The following is a 24,470-nucleotide window of genomic DNA, read 5'->3' on the forward strand; positions in this document are numbered from 1 at the left end:
TAGCTGGTGCCTGGATAAGCCAAGCGCTGGAGCGGGGCCAGGGCGGCTCCAGGGCGGCTTGCGCAAGAGCAGGAGGAGTTTACAAGCGCTGACTCCCCGTGAGACACGGGGGGCTGGTTTGCAAAACGGGGGGCATGGGGGATGATGCCCCTTTGCAAACTCCCCGAAAGCCTCAGGTCGGGGGGTGCCCTGGAATGGAGATGAGGCTAGAGGGACAGGGCTGTCCTCGAGCAGGAGGGGACAACGGAGCAGGACGGGTGTCTTGGAAATCGGGATTTGCTCAAGCTGGCACTTGATGGTGATCCCAATGTCCAGCACCCGATGCCTGAAGGGTTTGCTCTCGGTCTAGAGGCAGCAGCACCGTGGGCATGGTCCTGCAGGAGGGTGGCTTCTCGGGAGCACGTTCCCACCCTGCAGTGCTGTGTCGGAGGGGGCTAAGCTGGGGGTCCGGACCACAACCCAATGGTGGGGGCAGAAGGGATGCGGGATGCAACAGCTGGACCAGACGGGGGGAAATCACCGAGGGATGCTTGTGGGTCTCCCCTCCATGAGGCCCTGGAGCCTCCGCTCTTCTCCCAGGCATCAGCACTGCTGTGGGTGTGGGGGTGCCAACGCACCTCCCTGCTTATCTCCTCCACCGCTGCTGCGTGGGTGGCCGTGGCACGCGGGGGGAGCGGGGTGGGTGCCTCCCATCCCTCCCTCCTCCCAAAAGCAATGCCTCTGGCTCAAATGTTCTCCTGCTGGAGGTACCGGTGGAGCTGCAAGGAGCTCTCAGCCCGTGCCCCCCAGGAGCAGGGAGGTGGTGGGGGGCTAGGGCAGAGCCCAGTGCTGGTCGGCAGCTGCTGCTGGGGGCTGGCGGCTGCGGCGCGGGTGGGAGGAGCACCACGGCAGGTGCCAAGGGCTGGGAGGCTCGCTTGCTAGGGCTTGTTCATGGCACGTACTCCTCAGCGGGGCCCAGGCTAAGACCCAGACCTTGGATCCCATTTCCTAGGAAAAATGCAGTGAAGAGGGTAATTTTTGTATTTTTTTTTTCTTTTTTTTTTTTTTCTTTTTTACCCTTGACCAGTTGCTGAAGGTTTGGGGATGGAGCCGCATGGGGGATGCTGGGGGAAATGCTCAGAGGGGTAGAAAATATTTGGCCAGAGGTTGTGCCAAGGCACCTTGAGCTGTAGTATACCAAGTCAAAGGCTACCTAATCTTGCATTTTAATAGTCCTAAGCGAGTTTCCCCTGCTCTGGGACTGGGGAGCTTTAACAAACAGGTTGCTTTTACAGTACGAGGTCAAAAGAGAGGGGTCCCTTGAGGAGCCTTTGTCCCAAGACACGGGTCACCCTCCGACGGGAGGGACCTGCTGTGCAAAATGTTACTAGAAGAGTCTCTTAAATACCTAGAAGAAAACACGATCATGAACGAGCCCTCGCTTTCTGGGCAGCGCTTCCCAGTTAACGAGTTGGCGAATGTTTTGCCAGCTGATCTCACGGACCACTGGGTTTCGCTCGGCTCTAACCAGCCTCCCTCAACGATGCTTTCCAGCTTTTAATGAGATCGGAGGTTACCCCAACCTGGAAGAGGCCTATTTAAGAGCTGTGCCGTCCAAGATCGTTCCCAACACTACCTGCCACCTGCCCAGAGCAGATGCAATGCACCTCTTCCGAGATCCAGTCTCTGGAGATCTGCCCTGGACCGGGATGATTTTCGGGCTGTCTATCATGGCCATGTGGTACTGGTGCACCGACCAGGTAAATGTAAACAAGAATCCCCTGCCCCATGTAACACGGCGTTGCCTGGGGTCCAGGCACGCTCTTCTACCGCTCTTGCCCTGGAAGTCCACCTGCATCAGTGCCTAGTGGTCCTTCTGCCCGGTGGTCTCGGCGGGCTTCTTTTTGGAGTCAGTAGAAGCGCCCGGGGCTCCCGCAACCCTGTTCTTGAGGTGCTTGGACTGGGACAGTTTAGAGAGCGGGATGCCGAGGGGTGTCCTCATCTCCTCGGTTGTCTTCTGGCTTTCCGGCAGGGAGGTTAAGCGTTTGCTTGATGTTCTGGGGTTGCTGGGTGAACGGTGGCCAGGCTGCGTGGGCTTGCTGGGGCTGAAGGCTTTGCTCTGCCAGTAGGGTTGGCTGCCTGCAACGGTCTTTTTGGGTTCAGCTCCGTCTCCTCTGTATTTGGTGGCCCCGGCGGATTTCTCATGCGTCGGGGAGCAGGAGACCTCCTTGCCTTGCTCTCTGCCTGCGGGGTTCCTGGGTCGGTAGCGGTAGATGTGCGTCCCCTGTTTGTTAAAGAGCAGAGAAAGAGATGAGCTGCTGCTGTCTAGAGATGCTGTTCCCCTGCAAGGATGCCCCTTTGCATGTCTGTGCCGTGGACTTGGTCCTCATGGACAAATCCCTCTGCCACTTGATGTACTGCCTGGCCCAAATCCTTCTGAGAGCAGTGGCAGCTCAAAACCATCTCAAGTCTTTACCATGGCTGCTCCTCTGATTTCTTGCTCTAGCAATGCACTGTCCTGCACGTTGCAGCATCTCAGCAGCCATTTCCTGAGCATCCCTGGCAACCCGGAGGCTGTCCCGAGCCGAATCATAGAATGGTTTGGGTTGGAAAGGAACCTAAAGATCATCTAGTTCAACCCCCCTGCCATGGGCAGGGACACCCTCCACTACACCAGGTTACTCAAAGCCCCATCCAACCTGTCCTTGAACACTGCCAGGGATGGGGCATCCACAATTTCTCTGGGCAACCTGTTCTGTCAACAAGTCATTGCTGCCCGGAGATCCAAAACCAAGGATGCCAGAAGCATCTCAACACCTTCTCTCCAGGAGCAGCCTGAACACCCATCTTAATCATCTAAGCGCTTGTTTCAGGCCCAAAGAGCATTCAGTCATCCAGCCCCAACCTGTGGGATTAGGTGGCTACTAAGGTTAGATGAAAGGATGGAGGGTTGGGAGAGGAGGTGGGATCAGGAGACAACAGTGAGCTGCAACACCACTGCGGGGGTGGCTCTAATTAGCTGGGTTGAGAGTCACATTTGGATCGGGTCTGAGCACCATTAATCTTAATTCTGGACTGGGTAAGGCCTTGACACACAGCTGTGGTCACCAGATATTTATCTTCCTCTTTGGGTGTGTCTGTGCCGCAATCCAGAGGTGTGATTGCACCCCGTGCAGACGTAGTCGGGCGAGATGGGATCTGGCGAGTGCAGGTGCTGGTGGCAGGATGAGCTGGGGCCAGGAGGCTGCAGAGCCGGCTGCACCAACGTGCAGTACCACCAGCAACACCGCATCTCCGCCATGCTGTGAGCAGCATCTCAGTGTTCAGTCATTTAGTCCGAATATCCCAGTGGTCCTTGAGCAGACACCTCCTGCTCTGACCAGGAGGGCCACGTTAAAGCAGTTTAACTTAGGTAATGCCAGATTGATTTAACTAGATTGCTTTAAATCGGTGCTGAGGTCTGAGATGTCTTCAGGTGGGGAGGACTAAGGGTCATTTAGCTCCTGTCCCTTGGAGGTCATCACGTGCCTGATGTGGTGCAGATGGTGACTGAGCTGGGTGGTGGATCCTGCAGCTCTGGCTCTCGGGCAGAAGTTAAATCACAGCTTCCCTGAGCGTGCCACGCTGGCACCCAGTCCCTCCTGCCCACCATGGCATGAGCCAGTGCTCGTTCAGGAGCGTCTGCATCCTGCTGGGCACTTTTCTGTAAGCCCTTGGGGAGAGTCTGGGCTCTTTTAAAGTCAGCATATCCTATGGATGTTGCCTGTTTAAAAGAGATCATCTCAAAGCCCAAGGGTTGGTTGTATCATGGATGGACATGGCTTGGCCAGAGCTTTGAGGTGCGATGGTTTGAGCTGTGTGGGTGGTGGAGTAGCAGTAGGAGGAGACTGGACTCAGTGTCCCTTTTATTGTGGGCACTCTTTGGGGAGGAGATCGAATAGAAGGGGCAAGAGGGGAGAGGATGGTGGTGGGGAATGGTTGCTGCTGGTGGGAGGTCACGCTGCTGTGGTTGCACTGGGCTTTTGTGGTGCTATAACACAACGCCAACGCATTGCTGGTCTGGAAAGAAACCCAGCCTGTGGCTTGGGTACACATCCATGCTGCGTTTGGACCTAATGCTCAATGGCTCCAGTGTTTGCAGACACTTGGGATGCGGTTTGGGAAGGAGGAGGCTGATGTGGAACAGGAGGTGTCGGAGGCTGCTCAGCCACCCAGCCTGGCTCTCCCACAGGTCATCGTCCAGCGATCGCTCTCTGCCAAGAGCCTGAGTCACGCCAAGGCCGGCTCCATCTTGGCCAGCTACCTGAAGATGCTGCCCTTGTTCGTCATCATCATGCCGGGGATGATCAGCAGGGTCCTGTACCCAGGTAAGGGCCCCGCCGCGCCGCCACGGAGCTGGCAGGGTGGGTATTTTCCCTGTCACTACGCCATGAATGGCAGGAGGGATTGTCTGGAAACCCCTGCATGGACCTGGGAGCAGAGGGACAGGAGAGGACCTCAGTGTCTCCAGTTCTCCTTGTGCCTGCTGTGCATCAGCCAATGCTACTGTCCTCCACTGGTCACGCAGCCAGGTGAGAACAGGGTTGGGTGTGTTTAGGCAAGGCATCAGGGATCCAGGGATAACTTAGGTGCTGAATGCGATGGAGAACACGTGGCTTGCCCCGAGTGAGCCCCCGCCTGCGTTTCGGGCTACGCCGGGCCAGCACGTAAGAAATGCGGACCCAGAATAAAAACATTCGGTGAGGGTCAATGGTGACTCCTTTGAGGTTCCTAGAGAGTTAATCAAGGATTGCTTTGGTTTATCATTATTACACATTGGAGAGACTATTCTCTGCGTTTTTCCATCATCCGAGCGTTGGCTTTCCTCACCCTGACGGGATGTCAATTATCCGCCTTGCATCAAAGGGCCAGAACAAGTTAATGGAGGGCCATCGACGTACCTGGCCACTCTGAGCAAGGTGGCAACCAGGACCTGGGTCACAGAGCATCAAAGGGCTTGTCCTGCATGGCTCTGCAGGCTGCGAGGGGATGTTTGGTGTATGAGGATTAAAACACTGCTCTGAGCTCCGTGTCACTGGCTGGGAAGGGAGAAGCAAGTGGACTGTGGGCTAGTAAATTTAATTTCCCCATAAATACAGATTAGGTGCTCAGCTGGGGTAATCTCAGGTGGCTTCAGCGATTTCAGCTGCTGATTCAGCCCTGAGGGTCTGAATGCCCCAAAACCAGTGGGTGGGGAGCCTTGAGAAACCAAAACGGTTGGTAGTGGTGCAAGAAGCTGCAGTGTTTGAGCAGAAATCAGGAGTTGACCCTGTGATTTCCCTGCCTGGATGGGGCAATGCTCCCATCGTGGTGGGGATGGTGATGTGCACCCCATGGTCTTGCAACGGGGTGATGGTGTGCATCCCATGGTCTTGCAACGGGGTGATGGTGTGCATCCCATAGTCTTGCAACGAGGTGATGGTGTTCACCTCATGGTCTTGCAACAGGGTGCTGGCTTGCACTCCCATGGTCATGCAGCGGAGTGCTGGTGTGCACCTCATGGTCTTGCAATGGAGTGGTGATGTGCACCTCATGGTCTTGCAACGGGGTGCTGGCGTGCACCCTGTGGGGTGCCAAGGTCTGGCATCACTCGTGGGTCAGCCACGAAGCTGCTGACTGCAACGCTCACCCACAGAGGTTGCCATCCCTGTTTCTCCACTCTCTTGCTCTGCGTAATTATGTGTCCGAGTGCTTTTACTTTGATGCTAATCACCTTTGCAAGGAGCTAGAAAACAAGTCTGAGAGGGACACGCCTGCACGCGCAGTCTGTCCCTGGCTGGGCATGGTGCCACTGCTGATGGGCTTTGGGATGGAGCCGTTGGTCTCCATCCCGCAGCCCAATGCCATAGGATAATCTTTAATTCCCAAAAACCTCCCCTTTACCAGCCACTCCCATTGCACTCTCTGACACCAAGACCTTCAGCATGGCCACCACCTTCCTGACCAACAGCACCTCTTGGGTGACTCCTACCATCACCGCATATAGGGCGTTATTGTCCCATCTGGGAAGTCTGATCTCAGCATCTAGGACATGACACCAAAGCTAGGGATGACACCACGCCTTGAATGAGCTGGCTGGGTCACCACCAGGTTTGCAACCTCTGTAGGGTGGAGAAACATAGGGAAGGTTATAGCAAAAAAAAAAGTCCTACCTGCGCGGCACTGCTGGGGTAGGAGCTGTTGCCATCCAGGATGGTGCGGGGCAGCACACACCTAATCTCCACGGCATTGCTCCTCCTCTTCGTCACGTCCTCCATGCGGACGTGCTTCAGGGATGGGAGGCTCCCCAAGGGGCTGATGAAGGTGCCCCGGCTGATGTGAGGGTCACTGAGCTTCCTCTGTATGGGAAGGATCTCCCCGTTGTGGGTGACGTCCGAGTTGGTTCGCCGGAGCGGCCCGTAGCGATCCCTCACCTCGAAGTACTCATCTGAGATGGAGGAGGCGTTGGAGCGGCGGTAGCTGTGGTCAGCAGAGCTGCTGGAGTAGCTCTCCTGGTCACTGAGAGTGATGTACTCCTCTTCCTCCTCCTCCTCCTCTTCTCCCAGCCCATTATGGGGGCAGGAAGGCCCTTTGTCCTCCTGTGGCCCGGCCAATGGGCGGTCTGGCTGGAGATGGCAGGTCTCCATAGAAGCTCTGTTGGGGTTCTCCTCTGGTTCCTGCTTTGCAGGACCTGAGTGGTCAGCTGGCGGTGGTTGTGTGCCACCCTCTAGGGCAGTGCTGCTGTCACAGGGCATAATGACTTGGGTCACAAGGACGCCAACGGGGATGGTCCTCGGCTTTGGAACTGGGGGCTTGATGTTCTCCAGTGTCTCCTCTGGTGGCTTCAAGCAGTGGCCGAATGGTGAAGCAGAAAACATTCCTGCTTGCTTCGTTGTCCAGCTGGTGCTTTCGATGGGGCTGATAGCGGGGACTGCAGGAGCTTCCATGGGTGTCCGTGGGATCTGTCTTTGGCAGGGGGACACCAGAGGTGGCTCTTGGTCTGAGTTTTTCTTGGTCTCCATCTCCCTGTTCTTCAACATCTGCCGGCGCTGGGTGCTGCCCTGGGAGACATCGCAGACTTTGATGCGGTTCATCTGCGAGAGCTTCACATTCTTTATCTTGGGGTCAATAATGTTGATGTAGCCCAAGACTTCGCTCCCAGGCTCGGGGTCAGGCTCGACCCAGGTGGGCAGATAGTCAAACATGTTGGCTTTCTCCAGATTCAGGAGGCCAGGGTGGATGAGCAAGGAGAGGTCTGCCACGTCGCCGTGCCTATCGCCCGCCTGGCCCTCGGGCAGGGCTTTGCCTTTGTTGTCTGTCTTCTGGTTTTTGTCCTGATTCTCAGATGAAGTCTTACTGATCTGGTCGGCGCTCTTGGCCTTCACCAGGGCGTATTTCGGGTTTATCAGCTTCTTCACCACGGCGTTGGCGGGGGTCACCGGCACGACGGAGGGCAGCGTTACGGGCTCAGGCTCAGGCTCTTCACCCATGGAGATGGACTTGAGGCTCACCCCCTTGGACATGAGGTAGAGCTCCTGGAACTGCTTGTCAAACGCCTCCACCACTTGGCCCGAGAGGACCGTGATGACGTTTCGGTCCGTCCTTGCCGCGGACCACGTGAAGCTGGAACAGAAACATATTGGAAACTCTCTGAGTGCTTGCTGGTAAACAACACGCCTCTCCCCAACCCTGGTTTTCCCTGGGGGATGGATGGTGCTAGCAGGGACACGATCTCACTGCAAACATTAATAAGAACGAGATCGAAGAACTAGCTCTCATTCCGAATTAGGACGAAGGGTTGAGCGCACTGGAATTTAAAGGAAAAATGAAAGGTTTTTGCTGTGGGCTGGTTAGTTTTTTGCTTCAGTCTTGGCTGCTTTTCCTTTCTCCGTTTGGGTTAGTTGAGAAAAGCGACTCGTAAATTGATACGTTTTTTGTTGCGGCCGGAAAGTAGGAAATGTTTCAGTTCCATGTTTATGAAACTTGACTTTTAGAGCTTAAAAGCTTACCGAGACTGATCTGTTTCTGCCAAAGTAAGTTTTCATTTGGACGAATCAGAAAATACTTTGGGTAGGAGATGTTTAACTGGAAATCTGAGATCAGTGTGAGAGCTAGGACTGGCTGCCGTTTGGTGCTTTTGTCCTTCCTTGTGCTCGTCACATCCATTGGCAGGAGCACTTGGCGTGTCCCACCACCTCCAAGGAGGATGAGTATCCTAGACCTGGCTGTGGGATGGTGGGGACTCCTGGGGTCCCACTCCAAGTCTCAGGCTGACCTCGCAAAATCATCTCCCAGTTTAGGAGGAGAGGAGCAAGTCTGGAATGGGGTCCTGGGGCCATGCTGGGCAAGGACCAAGACTTGGACCACATTGAGTCCGCGTTGGTCCTTTGACCAATGCCTCCATGGGGTGGGCAAGAGGAGATGCTGCTGATTACCTGTAGGATCCGCACATGGCCCGGTCCCCGTCCACAAACATGAACTTCTGGGCCAACGCCCCTTTGAACTTGGTGGCCGAGCGTGTGAAAAACTCTGTCCCACCCGTGCTCCGGACTCGCAGGTTCTGCAAAGCAAAGGCAGAGGCGTGAGCAGGAGCAAAGGGCTGGTCTTCAGAGCATCGTTCACCCCGCGTCGCTGCCCCCCTGTGTGCTCCACAGCCCCTCCGAGGAGTGGGAAATGCTCCTCATGGCCAACTCAGAGGAGGCCTCAGCGATGGGAAGATAAAATAACTTGCCCGAGGCCGCGCAGCAAACCGTGGACTTAGCTTCAAGAATTTCCTGCTTTGCCCATGTTTCAGGCGGCATTTTCTACCTCTTGAACTCGGCGCTGCGTGCGCCCGTGGGTGAGCAGCGTGTGATCGTGCTGCCAAACCCTTTCCATCTGCCATCTATGCAAATGCCACCATGGGAGAGGTGATTCTTCTCCTCCTCCCCAGCGGGAGATGTACGAGGGGTTTTAGGGGGAGCTGGTGACCCAGGACAGCGCACATGGACAAGATGGCCATAGGCTTGTCCTCCACCATGCTCCCCCTTGTCGTGCTCCTAAATCTGAGCGTCTAGCCCTGGTTTTAGGGGTGGGTAAGGAAAAAAGACAGAGGGGCAACATCTTTTCAGATGTTTTTCATTTCGGGAAATGAAACTCGAGGACGTGGGCCAAAAGGGCATGTCCCACAGCAGGTCCTTGTGGAGGTGGCTGGGGAACGGGATGTCCTCCCCCTGGGGAGCTCAGGCACGGGGGGGGGTAGCCCTGGCTCCGAGAAACTGGTTTTTATCTTCCATCTGGCTCGTGCCTCTGTGCATCTCCGTGGAGGGCACCGGCACATTTTTGCAGCTGAGCCGATAGCATCTTCAACTGCAACCGGTCTCCCTTGGGTGGGGAGAAAATATTTTCTTATGAAAACACCTGCATTCCTCCTGCTCCTGCCGGGACGGTGGTCATGCCGTTGCCGAAGGCACCGTGGCGTCACTAGGTCACGGCCTCCGTGGCTGTTTTTTTGTGGTGTGGTTGGTTTTTTTTGTAAAAAAAGTACCAGAAGCATTTGTCTCTCCCACCTCCAGCCTTTCTCATCTGCTTCCCTGGGGTCTCCTCTCTCCCTGTAGACCGTGACCTGGCACAGCCTGAAGTCCGGGTGCTGCTGCTGCGTGCCAGGCAGGAGGGATGGCGATTAAAGCCGGTTCCAGGGTGGCACAAAGCAGAAACTTTCCTGACCAGGTTTCCAGGGAAGTTTTACGCACTGAGTCGAAAACTTTGGGGTGTTTTTTTGGTGCGTTTGATTTTTTTGTTTTCCTAGTGTTCACCATTTTTCCTTGCGTGGCTGGGGGGCAACCGGTGCTGAGCACCCCAGTGTCTGGCAGTGGGCAGCGCTAGGGGTGCGGGGGGCTGGCTGGAAAGCAGGTTGGGTGGCAATTCCCATCCCTGTCCCATGTTGTCCCTACACATGGGACCACCGAGAGAGCAGTAGCTCGCGGGGTGCACATCAGCCGGGTGCTGGGTAACGCTTGCACCCAAGGCCGAGCCCAGTGCCCATCGCCAACCCGGATGTCCCCAGCTCGTGGCTCTCCCAGGACACGGATCTGTCCTGCTCGGAGCTGAACCTTTGCACAAAAAGGCACAAAGCAGCCGTGGGTTTTCCTCCAGTAACCCCCAGAGGAACAAAGCTCCCCAGAAGCGCGATGCTGGTTACCGTTCCCTCCCTCCTGGCTCCCGGCGCATCCCTGCTGTTGAGATCTGTTTATTTAATCTCTCCCGAGCAAGACGAGGGCGCAGCGAGCGAGCGCCCAGCGCCATGGCCGGCTGCCGAGCCCGGCGTGGGGTGAATCACTCCCCAAACGCTCCACGTTGCTCAACAAAGCGACCGCCGTGCCCGAGCCGGCTCCTTAATTGCGACGGGCAGGAGGCACCGAGATAAACGCACGTTTCGGTAACATCTCCCGGCTTCCGAAGGAGCTCCCAGGCACTGCCCCGGTTCCCTCCTGCCCTGCCGCGTCCCGTGCTGGCAACTTGATTGTGATATGTGGCAAATCCCAACTTCTAGATGTTTGCCGAGCTCTGCAGATGTTCTCCTGCTTTTCCGGTCCTGCCACCGGGCTGTTCATGCATTAAAAACACCGGCATGCGTCAGCTCCGGCTTTTCTGGTCTCGGAGCAGCAGCAGTCTGCAGGATAGCAGACTCTCTGGGGAGTTTGGACGCGGGTAAAAGCTCGGCTGAGTCTGATTAATTGTTGTGAGCAGCAATTAAGCGGGGCCGGCGGGCTCGGCGGCTGGGGAAGGCGTGAGACTCGGCCAGCCGGTGCTTTCGGCTCCCTGGGAATGGGGTCCCCGAGCCACCCCCCCTGCATCCCAGCCCGGTGCGAGGGTGTCGTGGCTCCTACTTGTTCCTGCTCAGCTGGGGGCTTGCCCTCACCGTAAGCAAATTTGGCGAGCTTGCCCGGGCACGGGCCTCCCCGCCAGCTGTTTGGCAGCCAGCGCGCGCGGCCGGGTGACGTCAGGCGCGGAGACGTGGCTGTTCTGCCAAGCAACAGGCGAGGCCGAGCGGCTCACGGCTGGCGGGCGAAGTGCAGCCAGGGAAGGGGTGTCTGCGAGCCCTAAAGTGAAACTGCTGGGCTGGTCTGGCACGTTCATGTTTGATGCCGGTGATGGGAGCGCTGCGCCCGTTGGAGAGCCCAGACCCTCTCCTGCACCTGCAGCGAGGGTCCCTGTGCCCGCTGCTGCTCTGGGGGCTGATATAACCCCCCACCCTCTCCTCTGCCCCTTCTTCTTCTTCTACTTTTGCACAAGCACCGTGCAAGGTGATTTTCTCCGCACCCGCTGTGCGCACAGGGACGGGTAAGGGGTTTGGGGCACTTTGGGCTGGGGACTGAGTCCCAGCACTGCCGGTGTCCCCTGTGCCGCTTTATCTTCCCTGGTTTCAAACAGGATTTGTGCATCTGAGCGCAGCCACCAGCACCACTGGGGCTGGGTGAACGCGGGGTGCGTGGGCAGATAGGTCCCACCGGTGTGTTGCCAGCCGGGGCCGGTGCCACAGCTCCCTGGTCCTGGTAAGAGCAGTGAAGGCATCCTTGGCAGCCGCCAAGTTGGGTGCCTCCCAGCTCTGCTCCGGGCTCCATGCTGGGGTGGAGGCCCAGGAAAAGGGGAAAATCAAGTTTTTTTAATTCCAGCCTCTGACTTGCAGGAAAGCTCAACAGCGAGGGGACCAGCCGGCGGTTGCTCCCGCCGGTCCTGCCCTTGGGGCAGGAGCAGGCACGGGGCTGGCGATAGCTCAGGTCTGGCCCTGCCAGAGCATCCTGCCTCTCACACCTTCCCTCTCATCAGCTTTTTCTCCAGAAGGAGCTGAGCACGTAGGTTTGCCCTGGCCCTTGCTGTGCCCTGCTTCGGTCGTGCCCATGCTTGTGGGGCAGCAGCTCCATGAACACCCCTCTGCCCTGAAGCCAGCTCTGGCTGGGTACCAGCAGCCCCCTGGGCTTTGCTGGGGGGAAATCCACATCCTCATCTCCCACCTGTACCTCTCCATCCTTCTGCTCTTGGATTTGGACATCACCTTCCGCTTAGACTACAGGAAAAATGGACTAAACTCTTCTAACACTGCCCAAAGTTTGGGGGTTGTGATTCCCCCACGACAGGAGGGAGCAGGGCTGACAGCTCTGATTATCTCCCTGCGTGGGAGGAGGTCACCCAGCCCCGGACCCTTTGGGCCATCCTCACCTTCAGGTGTCCAGTGTGCATCTGGGCTCGCTCGCACATCTGGAGGAAGTGCTTCACGTTGGTCTCATCCAAAATGATGTAGACTCCCACTTTCCTCTTGAAGCCCGCGTCCAGGAGGTCCTTGAAGATATCTACGTCGGTGAACATGTCCATGACCACCGCGATGACCTGGAGAGAGGAGAAGGGAGATGAGGCTGGGTAGCTTGGTCGGGTGACAACCTCAAGATACAGCTGGTGCTTGTTTTGGGAGAGCCGAAACAGCGTGCCCCCTCTCTAGGAGGTCGGGATTCGGTGGGGGGGAGCCCGGGCTCCCCTTCCCTGGCTCCAGCCAGCCTGAGGATGGAAAGCAGAACCCCCCAGTCCCATTCCTTTGCTGTCACTATGGGAGCTTTGGTCCCTGGTGGTGGCCCGTAGCATAACATACTTGTGAAAAATTGGTTTCTGAGGGTGAATCTAATTTTCTCGCCTTTAACAAGCGCTGCAAATTTCAGAGCCTGGTTTCTGGCTGGGAAGTTTGGTGCCCCTTTGCTATTGGCACTGCCCGCAGCCCCGTCGTGGGGAGCACCAGAAGGGCAAAGCTGTGACGCAGCGACGTGTCTGTCTGTCCGAGGGCGCGTTGCGTGGTGTGGTTGCTGTCTCTGAGGTTATCGTGCATGCTTGTGCTGGGAGAAACAGTATAAAAAATAGCTAAAAGTGACTCTAAGCTTAGTAGAAAGTACTCAGATACCCGTATGGCGCATTCAGGAGCTGAAATGACTTTTAACACCTTTTAAAAAACAGGTCTGGGTGCGAGCTGGCAAGGTTGCTTCAAAGCAGCCCGTGGTTTGCAGCTCCCAGAGCCTGCGACTGGCTGCTGCTCCAAGTGCAGGCTCCTGCCAGCCGTGACGTGGTTGGGTTCAAGGTCAGCTCTCCGCTGTGAGTCCAAAGCAGAGCACTGGGGGTAGGTGTTTCTGTCACCGGGGCTGCTGACGTCTCTCTTGGTCTCGCTGCCCAGCCCCTGCGTGGCCAGGGGCCTGCTGGGTGCTCGGGGTGCTGCTCCTGCCGGGACAACGGTGCCAGTGACAGTGGGGTTTGGCACGTGGCAGCGTCACCATCTTTGCAAACCGGAGCTGCCTTTGTACCCGGGGCGTTTGTTGCCATGGCAGGGACAGGGAGAGTCCCGCCTATGATAAGAAGACACACATGTGCTGCTTCCAGCTGCACTGGGATTTGGCCGGGATGGCTGCCCGAGCGCCAAAGTTCACTCCATGCCCATGGATTTTTGCCTTCCCGGAGAAGGCATCACCCCCGGCACCCTGGTGAGCAGCCGGGTGCTGCACCAGATACGCGCGGGCGATGGGGCTGGGGGCAGCAACCCCTGGGCAGTGATAGAGCAATGTGGCCCCATGGGCTCCCCCCATCCCACGTAGGGTGGCAACAGCTATACAGGGAAGTGGCTTGTCGTCGAGGCACCAGCATGGCACCGTCCTGTGCTTGGAAACCTGTCAGTGTCCCCATCTCTGGGGCTGTTCTTGGAAGGTGCACTGGGTGGCGGAGAGATGGGTGCTCTTGGCCCTTCCAGGATGGTTCTGTTGGCTGTGGCACGTGGCCGAGCCGGGGAGGACACCAGCATGGGAGCGTGCACGCCGTGGGGTGACACAGGGAGACCCTGGAATGCTCCTCCCTTGGGAGGGAAGGGATGGGGATGGTGCCGGGTGCTTGCAGACTCAGGCATGTCCGGTCCAGGGCTCTCAAAGTACCAAGCTGCCTTTTAATTAGTTTCGTGCCACAGGAGGTGGAGAGCTTTAATTAAGAAGATGGTGCGTTATGACACTGCTGGCTCTTCCTTCTCTGCAGGCGATGGGGCGAGGAGCAAGGCTGTGTGGGGAGCCCCGGCCCGCGCCGTCCCCAATGCTGCCCCGACCTCCCCAGGCCCGGCCACACATGAGTGTTTTGGTAGGTGCCAGTGTGCTGCCAAATGAGCAGGGACTTTATGGCTCTGCCACTTGATTTTGAATGAATTCCCATTTTTCCTCATCCGAGAGCCTCTCAGCAGGCTTTGCTGTGAAAGGTTGAATCCTCACTCCCTTGTGCATCCACTTGTGTATTTTGCATGTCCTCATTGTCCTGGTAAGGAAACTGAGGCAGAAAACTGGGTGCCGCTTTGCATGGGCTGCCCAGCGAGGGCTGCGCTTGTCTCGCCAGCGATGTAAAGTGGGACAGGTTCAAAGCTGCCCTTAAAGCTCAGGGCTTGGCTTTTCCATTCGCAGCAAGTAATTGGGGAGGAGCTGGGCTGTCTGCTGCGAGTCCCGGGTGAGGGGCACCTGTGCCAGGATGGCATCTCCCTGTCTCAAGGAGGTGGGTTTGGTGGCAGATGCTTTGCTCCTGTCTCTGACACTGATGCTCCCTGCAGCCGTGGTCATGTCACTTTGCCTGTGCGCCGCATTGCTGTCGAGGGCTGATAAAATGGGGATGAGAAGAGCATTGGCCTTAATTTTGGGAGGAAAAGGGCATTTCTCCACTTCAGTCCTGGCACTCCCAAGGCCTTGGCTTGCTGCTATGGTTCTGAAGATGGGAAGGCGCTTTGCAGGGACATAGGCAGGGCACGGTGATGTCCCTGATCCCAAGCACTCTCACTCTCTTGCCCACATTTTCAACCCCATTCCTCCCGCTCGGCTGGTGCATCCTGTTGCCACTCAGCACTTCCGCTTCCCTCCTCGCCGCGTCTTGCCTGCAGGACAGGCTCAGCCTCGGTTCGTCACCAGGATCTCATGCCAGCGTGCCAACTCTTTGCCCTGGCACAAAACGGGCCGGGAGAGCAAGGACGGTGCTGGCAGCGCTCCCCACGCGGTGACTGTTCAGGGGTGAAACCTGCTGCTGGGCTGCCCACGCTCAAACCTGGGCTGGGAGCGATTGGGTCCGTGCCAAACCTGGGTGCGGGGTTTAATCCGCAAAGAATGGAGGTCTGCCTGCTCTGGAGAAACAAAATCCTGTGTGCCATCTACTTCTCATCCCAGGGAATGGGAGTGTCTGGAGCAAACGGTGCTGTCCTGCTGCAGGGAGCGAGCTTGGCACCCTTGTCCCTGTCACCTCTACCAGGGCAGCGCTTGGCACCTGCGTGCTCGGTGCCAGCGAGGTCCCAGGCAGCAGGAGAGCCACTCTTCTTCCCAAAGCCCCTTTGCTGCTGCAACATCCCAAGAAGCTTCACCATCCATCTCTTTGCCATTCATGTGGAGAAGACCAGCCCCAAATCTACAGCCAGATGCACCCCGTGCCCAAGTGGGTGATGCTTTTCTACCCAGGGTCCCAGGAGCTGCCAAGATCCATCGGACGCAGCGGACCTGCAGGTGCTGGATCCCGACACCTCTTGGAGCGGCGAGTGTTGCATCCCCTCGGACACCGTGCAAATGGTGTTAGGATCCTTCTGAAGGGCTTTGATGAGAGCATAAACTGCAGGATCATGTTTTATAGAGGAAATTACAGCCCTTTATTAGCTCACTCTGAATCATCAGATAATGATTTTTGGGGCGCACCACGTGGGCATTTAATAAATTAGGCAGGCACCGAGGCACAATTAGAGGGAGCGTGTTGGGATGAGGGAGAGGTGGGACAAGTAACGTTAATAATTGCTCTCCCTGTTGACCCTTTCATCCAGGAACGGCAGAAGGTTTTGTAAACAGTAATTAATAGGGCCTCCCAACCTTTGCTGGAAGCTGCTCGGGGTAATTATATCACCACAATCCCAACATGAACCCTCAAGTGCAGAGAGGAGGTGAGACTCTCTGCTGTCTCCGGCAGCTTTTGGCCAAGGTCAGTGTTTTCAGCCTGTTCTGGTTTCTGGTCAGACAGAGCCAAAATCTAGAGTAGAAGAGAGGAAGGATATCTTCCTCCCTACCCATCCCACGAGCTTTGCAGCCTGAGGGGATCTGTGTCGAGGGAGAGGTGGCCGTGCCACGGCCAGACCTGGTGAAGGTCTCCAGGGTGAAGCCCAGTGCTGCACCGCGTCCCTGACCACCTCTGTTCACCGGCCACAAAGATGGGGATATCCTGGGAGAGCAGGGACGTGGCTGCAGGATCCTGCCTCTCTTCTCTCCCGTTTATTCCCAGAAAGAGAAGGGGATCATTTGCATCCCCTGCTCCGGCTCGCCTGGGTTTGCCTCTCCGCAGAGCAAAGCAGAAGCTCGGATCTCGGCAGCGTTTGGCGTCGTTCCTGCGAGGAAGTAGGTTCATCTGCACCATCAAAGGGCCCTTGAAGCTCTGCTCCCGGCTTCCTCGCCCCGGCTCCGAGCTGCCCTGAGCCTGCCCGGCCTCGGCAGCGTTACGTGGGTCTGAGCTCCCCTCGGTCAGGCTGCCCGGGTACACGGCCTGGGTGGACTTTGTTCTCCTGGCCATGAGACAGCAGGGTGCGTGGCGGTGTTTGCTGTTTGGTATCCAAGAGTGCTTCAGACCAAGTGTCTTTGACAGCGGCGGGAGCAACGGTCATCCTCTGGGATGCGATACTGAAGCTCTCCCAAGCCCGTGCTCCTTCGCAGGCAGAGGAAGAGCACCGCTGTTACCCAGAGGGATGGGACAACCCAGCAGGGACCTCCATGGGGCACCGCAGGAAGGACAGGGCACGTGTCCAGCCTACGTGACATCTGGCAGGATGGCAGCCAGACTGTCCCTCTGTCCACTCTCGGTTTCCTCAGCCAAACCCTTTCACCTCCAAGCTGCGATGAAGACCTTAAGCCTCAGCTGAATCTCCAGGTGTAGAGGAGGGTGGTCCAGCCCAGGATCCTCATGCGAAGGAGCACCCACATCAGCAGTCACCTAGAGTAGTTGTGAAGGTGCAGCTGTAGTAACTGTGGTCCTCCTCTGTGGGGTGGGAGACCTATGGAAGAGCCCCACTTGTCAGGCCCCATAACTCCTGCCCTTGCCAGACCCTGTAGGCTTGAAGCACATGCCCATCTCTATGTTTCCTGGGGTACCATAAGCTCCAAGCAGGCTCCTGCGTGTCACCAGCGGTGTCACCACGTCTCATCCCACCAGCAGGAACTACCTCCAGGGACCAGGAGGTAGAGCCCAGGCCCGCTCATGGGGCATCAAGGGAGCGGTGACAAGCGCAGCAGCATCAACCGCGGCCACATCCCTGCGGCTTGAAGAAGCTCCAAGGAGAGGTGGGGATGGTGCAGGCAGCAGGGCCTGGCAGCTGCCTGACTCAACCACCTGGCTCTGCCGAGCGGGAGGAGGGCGGTAGGATGACTCAGGAGATGCTGTTTGCGTGGGGGCAGGCGGGAAGCGGTGAGTAGGCAAAGCCAGGCAGGAGCTGCAAGCCCGGGTGAGACGCAGCCGGAAAGACCCAAAGATGAGACATTATTTGTAGTGGGGGGGTCCTCCCCGTCCTCCATCCCACGGGAGATCAGCCCTCCCTTCCCTTTGCCCTCGCTGCAAAGCCCTTTGGTGGAGAAAACTTTGCAGGTAAGGACGGGTCACCTTGACTTTTGCAAGGTGACAGCGGCCAGGCATGGCTTCTGTCCGCAGCGGGGCAGCCCCGATTCCCCGTGTCTGCTGTCCCTGTGAGCCGGCTGCCTCCAAAGCTTTGGGAAATGAGCTTTCCTGCCTGAGCCGGGGCTCTTTGCGCTCAGACCCCTGGCCCTCTGGTCCTGGAGAGGCTCTGATGGCTGCGTGCCACCAGGCTTCCCTCTCCTGCCAGGGTCTGCAAACCCCAGCACCATCCCTGGTCCCAGCGTGGGTCTGCAGAGCCAGGTGGCCCCGACGCCTGTCTGCTCCTGCTCCACAGTCACCTGGGCAGAGCCTCCCTGTTTTCCTGTTGGAGCATCCTCAGGGTTGGGGTGCTTCTCCTTTGGAGCTGGGTGTTTCAAGGGAGTAGACGCACAAAGCTACAAGGGCTTCAACCACCAGCACCACAAAACCAGCAGGTACCGGCCCCTCCTGCACTTCCCAACTGGAACTGGGTCCCTGGGAAACACCAGCAACCTCTGCCCACCACCGCTGGCCTTCAATGCATGCCATCATCTCCCTCCTTCCCTGGTCCTCCTGCCCATGACACCAGCCTGATCCCATCGCTCATCCATCCCAACTCCCTGCTCCTTGGTTTGATGCCACGGGGAGGACAAGTCTCGACCCAAATCCCAACCCCAAAGAGGGTGGGCTGCCCATCGACATCTCCCCAGCCTTGTCCTGCATATCCGCTCATCGTTTTCCTCTTAAAGCCAGGATGAGGCCGGCTCGGAGCACCGTGGCAATCTCAGGCCAAGCTTGACCCTCAGATCCATCAGCGCCGGACCGGTGGCTTCGGCTGCTTTGCCCCAGGGCTCAGTTTGGCTCCTCCGGTTCCTGCGTGTTGCCGCACGCAGTCACACAGGGATCTGGGAATAATGATTGTGGGGTGCCTGGGATTGTGGGCTTGCAGCTGGGAAGCAGCTCAACCCATTTTTCTCCCCAGCGGTTTTCCCCACAGCCCTGTAGGGACTCCGGGATTAACGATGCTGCCGTATGGATCACGGGAAGGGTCGTGTTGCTTCCAGGGAGCGTTGGACCAGGCTAACAGCACCTTCAGCAAAATCTGATCCCTAAGTATTGATTACACTGAATGAGCATGGAAAAACCCCAACGCTCGACCCTGACGCCTTTGCTCAGGCAGAGTTGCCCGCAGGAGCGGGATTGCCTGGCTGAGCAGGACTTTAGGATCTACCCTTGGCAGAACAGCCCGGGGCAAATCCTGCCCCGTGCCCGCGGCGCACCTCACCTTCTGAGCCTGGCAGATCATCTTCCGCACCACCTCCTTGATGTGCGCTTGCCCCTCGATGGGAGGCTGCATGTAGACGGTGGCGCGGGTGACCCCGCGGTAGGCGATGGTCTCGGGCCAGCCGAGGTCCAGCTGGGGGATGGAACGGTCGGACCTCTGGGGCCAGTACTCCAGGGAGGGGGCCACATCCTGCTCGTCCCCTTGGCTGTTGTGGTCACCTTCGCTCTCCCCTGCACTGCTGCCATGGCGTGGGATGTACTCAGAGCCAGGGTCGTACGTCTCCAATGTGTCCAGGATCTTCTTCAGCTCCAGCTCGGAGAGGAAGTCCCTGATGTTCTCCTTCTTCAGGACCTCGTAGAAGGCATCAGGACCACGGGAGGCCAGTGCCTCCAGGGCCAGGCGTTGCTCCTCGCTGTAGAAGAACTCGGGCTTGGACTCGCTGGACCTCCAGTTGACGTGGCTGTCGTCCAGGCACTGCACCTGGGAGAAAGCCATGGTGACCACGCACGCTGGTGCTCTCTCCGAAGGGAGCTCTGTAAGCCCAGCAAGCGCTGGATGCCGACAATAAATAAGGAATTAATTATTCTCCTGTCTTTAAATACACAATTTGCTTTGCTTTGCTCTCCCTGGCTCAACGCGCAGCTGGAGAAACGCGCCGCTCCCTTCACCGCCGGCTCCTGCCAGGCTGGAGCTCTTCTCCGCCGGGGAGGAGGATTCTGTTTCTTGTTTGCTCCCAGCTCCGGGCAAGGAAAACCTGGAGCTTCCCACGGTTGGGGGGGCAGAGACAGCCCCGGGCGCACGTGCACCGCGGGGAAGATCCTCTACCTTCAGATCCACACTCTTCCCATCCTCCGTTTTTCCAAGACAACGATAATACCGGATAAAATAAAAAGTCGAAACCAAAAGAACAAAAATAAAGGGCAGAGAAAAGCAGGATTTCTCAGCCCGAATGCCGTCTGTGGTTATCGTTCCTGGAGAACTGGGTCAGCCGGTGGGTTTCGTGGCAGCGAACGCCTCCGTCAGCCTCTCGTGCATCGCCCTGGCTGGCGGGTCAAATAATTTCGGGCTCCTGCCCAGCGCGCAGTGCCGGGGCCGGGACCGGACAGGTAACAGCAAGAAGTGAAAAGAGGAAAAGCAAAAGAGTGATTCATGGCTCCGCCCTGCCCCACCTGCAATCACATGCGCCCGCTCGCAGCCTGGCCCTGCCGCCTTAACTCTTTCGGCTGATGCCAGCCTCCCGCCTCTGCCCCGCCACCGAGCGGCTGGGGAGGGCGGTGGGTGTTTGTCTTCAAAACCACAAGCCACTCTCCCCTGAAATCTCCCCCTCTTCTGATGTACCAGCTGGTAAAGTCAATATATTCCAGGTAAGCAGCTCAGTCTCATGGTTAACCCCTCCTGTGCCAAGCAAGGACCCTCATGCTGGTGCCGGAGCTCAGAGCACAGTGGGGGTCCTGAGGGGCAGCACTGGGTTGGAGCTACTATAATGGTTGAAAGCTTTGCTGGGATGGGGGTTTGGACTGGACATTAGGAAGCATTTCTTTATCAAGAGGGTGGTCAAACCCTGGAACAGGCTTCCTAGAGAGGTGGGCGATGCCTTGAGCCTGTCAGTGTTTAAGAGGCATTTGGACAAAGCCCTTAACAACGTGATTTAACTTTTGGTCAGCCCTGAAGTGGTCAGGCAGTGGGACTAGATGATCCTTGTGGGTCCCTCTTCTCTTCTCTTCTCTTCTCTTCTCTTCTCTTCTCTTCTCTTCTCTTCTCTTCTCTTCTCTTCTCTTCTCTTCTCTTCTCTTCTCTTCTCTTCTCTTCTCTTCTCTTCTCTTCTCTTCTCTTCTCTTCTCTTCTCTTCTCTTCTCTTCTCTTCTCTTCTCTTCTCTTCTCTTCTCTTCTCTTCTCTTCTCTTCTCTTCTCTTCTCTTCTCTTCTCTTCTCTTCTCTTCTCACCCTCCTTTGCTTTGGCACAAGGTTTGCAGCACGGACACGGTCACAGCGCTAGACCTTGCTATGGCAGACTGCGTTAATAACTGGGAGATGGGTGAAAAAACCACCCTGGCTTCATCACTTGGTGCTCACAAGGCAGAAACGTGGAGCTTTTTGCTTGGAAACTCAGATGAAGATGAATTTCAAGAAGCGGGGTCAGATTCTTGCACCGATGCAAAGAAGGGAAGTGCCAGGGGCTGCGTCTCGCTCTCTCGCGTTGGTGCAGCTCATCTGGATTTGCAGCCACGTAAACGAGAACCTCGCTTGAGTCAGGCTCCCGAGGCGAAGCCACCCGTCTGCCCGGGTGCTCGGCCATCAAAGTGCTCCTCTCTGCAGACATGGTGGCCACGCGGCGTCCCGGCTGTCCCGTCCCCAGCCGGGGCACACGGTGTGGCCAAGTGCCGAGCCTGGGGAGGATTTGAAAGGGAAGATGAGTCAGAAACATGCAGAAAGGGGAGAAACTCCAGCGGGGCTTTCTCGAAGCTCAGCTGTGGCTGTGGCAGGCTGAGCTGGCACCCGCTCAGCTTCGAGTTACCATCACGGGCTGCTTAGGGGAACCGGTGGCTTTTCTCCTCTTGTGTTGGGGTAAAAGGGTTTAGGTGAGTATGTGGTAAAGGCTGGAGAAGCCAACCCTTCTGCCCTTCCCCCGGCGTGAAATGGTGTGCTGGATTGTGCCCAGCCCTGGTCTGTCGTGTGCAGGAGGTGGCAGTGGGGCCGGGGGACACCGGGATGTGGGGATGCGACAGCCATGTGTTGGGATCAGAACACTTGGAGGAACAAAGTGTTCGGCTCCCACCGAATATCGGCTCAGGAGGTGTTTCAGGTGGAGCTGAAGACTTTACGGAAAGTCTGCACCCACCCCGCAGGGGTTTCCCTGTGGTGGGATGTCACCTCCACGCCACGGTGCAGCAGAAACCAAGGGCGCTGGAGGCTAAACGAGATATTTTAGGTGAAATCCCAGACACGGTGGTCCCTTTGCTGATGGAGTTGCACCTGGAATATCAAATGTGACAGAGCTGAGCACCCAACCAGCACCCGCAGGTGAGCTCCGGGACCTCATCCCCAGCCATTGTCCCGCCTTTGGTGGCCCAACCCCGGTAGATGGGGAGATGGTGCAGATCGTGGCCAGTGCATCGAGCGTGGGTGTGCACGGCATGGCTGGAGCGTGCTGCGGTTGGACCCACCTCAGCTGCCCTGGTTCTGTTTTTATTGTGCAAGGAGATTTACGGTCTCTTTAGCCGGGTGTGCGCACTTATGATTTATTACATGGTGGCATAAATGTGGCATCCCATCCGTTGTGCGATGTGCTGGCGGGAGCAAGGATTGGGACCATGGAGCTCCATGCCTGGAGCATCATCTGACTCCTGCATGGTGCAAAGACGCTTGGGTCTCCCGTCCCCAGACCCAAGCGTCTTCGCCCCATGCCCAGCGCTGGCGCAGAGAAAGAATGGCAGATCCTTTGTAATCTCCTCCCTGTTTGCAGGGACAGGTCACTGTGGCCAAGCAGGTCGGTGCCCACCGTCGCAGATGTCCCTGCTCAGCCACCCTGGACTGACCCAGCCGGACAGGCAGCTCCTGGCACAGACATGGCACTGCTCCCACAGCCGGCACCGAGGCTGGCTCCTCCCATTTGCAGATGGAAGCGTTAATTACAAGCTCCTAATTAATTTCCCATCTCTAGCAGAAGGCCTAATGATAAAGCAAGGCAGCAGAGTAGGACCCCGGGGTCTGCTCTTGGCTCAGGGGCTCCCGCTTCCCGCACGTTACTGGGTCCCACTGAGGGGTTCGGTGGCAGAGCTGAGCCCTGGGGTGGGTGTTTCGGCCGGGCTGTAACACCCAGACACTACTTTGCCCTCTGCAGCATCTTCCATCTGCTGACAGCCAGTCATTTGCATGGAGCTGTGTGAAATGTGGTGTTTTAGAGAGGGGGAAACTGAGGCACAGAGCAGTGACGGCGGCTTTACTCACAGCTGCTGGAGGACAGAGTCACTGGAGCCCCGGCACTGACTTGAATCCTGGGGAAAAGGTGGCCCAGGCTGGGCTTTTTTAGTGTAGAATCAGAATCACAGAATGGTTTGGGTTGGAAAGGATCTTCAAGATCATCCAGTTCCAACCCCCCTGCTGTGGGCAGGGACACCTTCCACTACACCAGGTTGCCCAAAGCCTCACCCAACCTGGCCTTGAACACTTCAGGGGATGGGGCAGCCACAGCTTCTCTGGGCAACCTGTGCCAGTGCCTCACCACCCTCAGAGGGAAGAATTTCTTCCTTAGATCTAATCGAAATCTCCCCTTTCAGTGTAAAGCCATCGCCCCTTGTCCTATCACTCCATCCCAGCATCCCTGGGATGTGCCGAGCGTTGCCTGTGGTCTGCTGCCTGCAGCCTGCGCTGCGCTCCCACCGCATCCCCATTGCAGCCACATCGCACGCCACCACCCCACACTCCTTCACTGAAAGCCCCCAGATGTTCCCAGCTGGTATTTGCCTCCCCCAGTTGCTGCTACCTGGGGGGGATCGAGGGCTGCTGCCCGCTTCGGTGGGAGTCACCATGCAGGAGGACTGGGATGATGCTCCCAGTTGTGTGCGACCATCACCCGTGCTCCTGGGTGGGAGGAGGCAGATGGCAGAGGGGGGCAGCCCATCCGTATTTACACCTGACATTAATTTCCCTCCATTCCAATATTTTATGAGGGTGACAAAAAAAAAAAAAGGGGTTCAGTGCTTGTTGAGACATAGAATTAATGGGGTGTTGACAGTCCTGGCGACCTGCCACGCGTGTCCCGGGGAGTCGCCGGGTGATGCCCGTGCGGAGGCAAATTGCTGCAACGGTGCATGAACCCACGTGGCCCCGTGCGTGGGGATGGGCAGTGCCTGCCCGGGGGCTCTGCCACCTCCGGGTCCCAGTGGGGGTCACCTCGGCTACGGAGGTGCCCCCAAAGTGGCTGTCACTGGCTTTAACGTGGGGAGGGCTCGATGGGGCTAGATCCGACCAGAGCTGGGCTGAGTGGGAGGCAGCGGGAGGGGAGGGTGGTGCTGCTGGGTCACATCCTGCCTAAGTTGGGGGTGATGGGGGGAACGAGGCTGGGGGGAGGCAGGGGTGGATCTCCGTGCGGGATGTGCTCCCTGCTTCTCCCCCCGGTCCCCTGCCAGGGACTGGGCATTGTGGCCACAGCGAAGGGCCAATATCTGCCCCAGTGGAGGGGATGCAGGGGGAGGGGGGGGTGCTGGGCTGGTCCCCGCCCCGCGAGGGGTCCCAGCACGTCACCTGTCTCTGTCCCACAGATGCCGTGGCCTGCGTGGACCCCGAGGAGTGCGCCCGCGTGTGCGGGGCTGCCGTGGGCTGCTCCAACATCGCCTACCCCAAGCTGGTGGTCGAGCTGATGCCCAGCGGTAGGTGGTGGAGGGGTGGGGGGCACCTCCGTCTGTCCCTGGGCTTTGCTGCACCCCGGGGCTGCCTGTGTGGCCCATCATGGCTCGGATGTTGGGGGGGGACGCTGTAGACAGTCTGAGTGGGTTCGTGCGTGCCATGCAGCCCCTCCAAGGGTAACTTGGAAGTGAGGTCAGGGGATG

The 24,470-nt window shown here is 57.7% G+C and overlaps 2 protein-coding genes across 5 annotated transcripts in view; one reads left to right on the forward strand and one right to left on the reverse strand.

Moving 5' to 3' along the window:
- The window catches only part of SLC5A10 (solute carrier family 5 member 10), a 40,512-nt gene that overhangs the window by 12,118 nt on the left and 3,924 nt on the right, over positions 1 to 24,470 (forward strand). For 3 of the 4 annotated variants that reach the window (XM_086622469.1, XM_086622468.1, XM_086622470.1), the window contains 3 exons: positions 1,534 to 1,739; positions 4,211 to 4,346; positions 24,183 to 24,290. In XM_086622469.1, the coding sequence (XP_086478595.1) occupies positions 1,534 to 1,739; positions 4,211 to 4,346; positions 24,183 to 24,290 (450 nt within the window). The remainder of the gene's footprint in view (positions 1 to 1,533; positions 1,740 to 4,210; positions 4,347 to 24,182; positions 24,291 to 24,470) is intronic. The other variant, XM_086622471.1, reaches the window with a different exon arrangement.
- On the reverse strand, positions 1,844 to 19,417 carry SACK1G (scaffolding CK1 anchoring protein G). Its single transcript, XM_009986882.2, has 5 exons — positions 18,923 to 19,417; positions 12,196 to 12,363; positions 8,433 to 8,557; positions 6,171 to 7,620; positions 1,844 to 2,263 (listed from the first exon to the last, which is right to left on the reverse strand). Exons 1-5 carry the CDS (start codon positions 19,415 to 19,417, stop codon positions 1,844 to 1,846), a joined length of 2,658 nt encoding a protein of 885 aa, XP_009985184.2.

Source organism: Tauraco erythrolophus, chromosome 17 (assembly GCF_009769465.1).
Source record: "Tauraco erythrolophus isolate bTauEry1 chromosome 17, bTauEry1.pri, whole genome shotgun sequence".
NCBI classification, from domain to species: Eukaryota; Metazoa; Chordata; class Aves; order Musophagiformes; family Musophagidae; genus Tauraco; species Tauraco erythrolophus.

Coding starts and splice junctions, on each gene's coding strand:
- SACK1G (XM_009986882.2), bottom strand. CDS start 19,417: ATGGCTTTCTCCCAGGTGCAGTGCCTGGACGACAGCCACGTCAACTGG. Junction 12,364..18,922: donor TGATCTGCCAGGCTCAGAAG/GTGAGGTGCGCC, acceptor TCCTCTCTCCAG/GTCATCGCGGTGGTCATGGA. Junction 2,264..6,170: donor ACCCCAGCAGTGCCGCGCAG/GTAGGACTTTTT, acceptor TTTAACAAACAG/GGGACGCACATCTACCGCTA.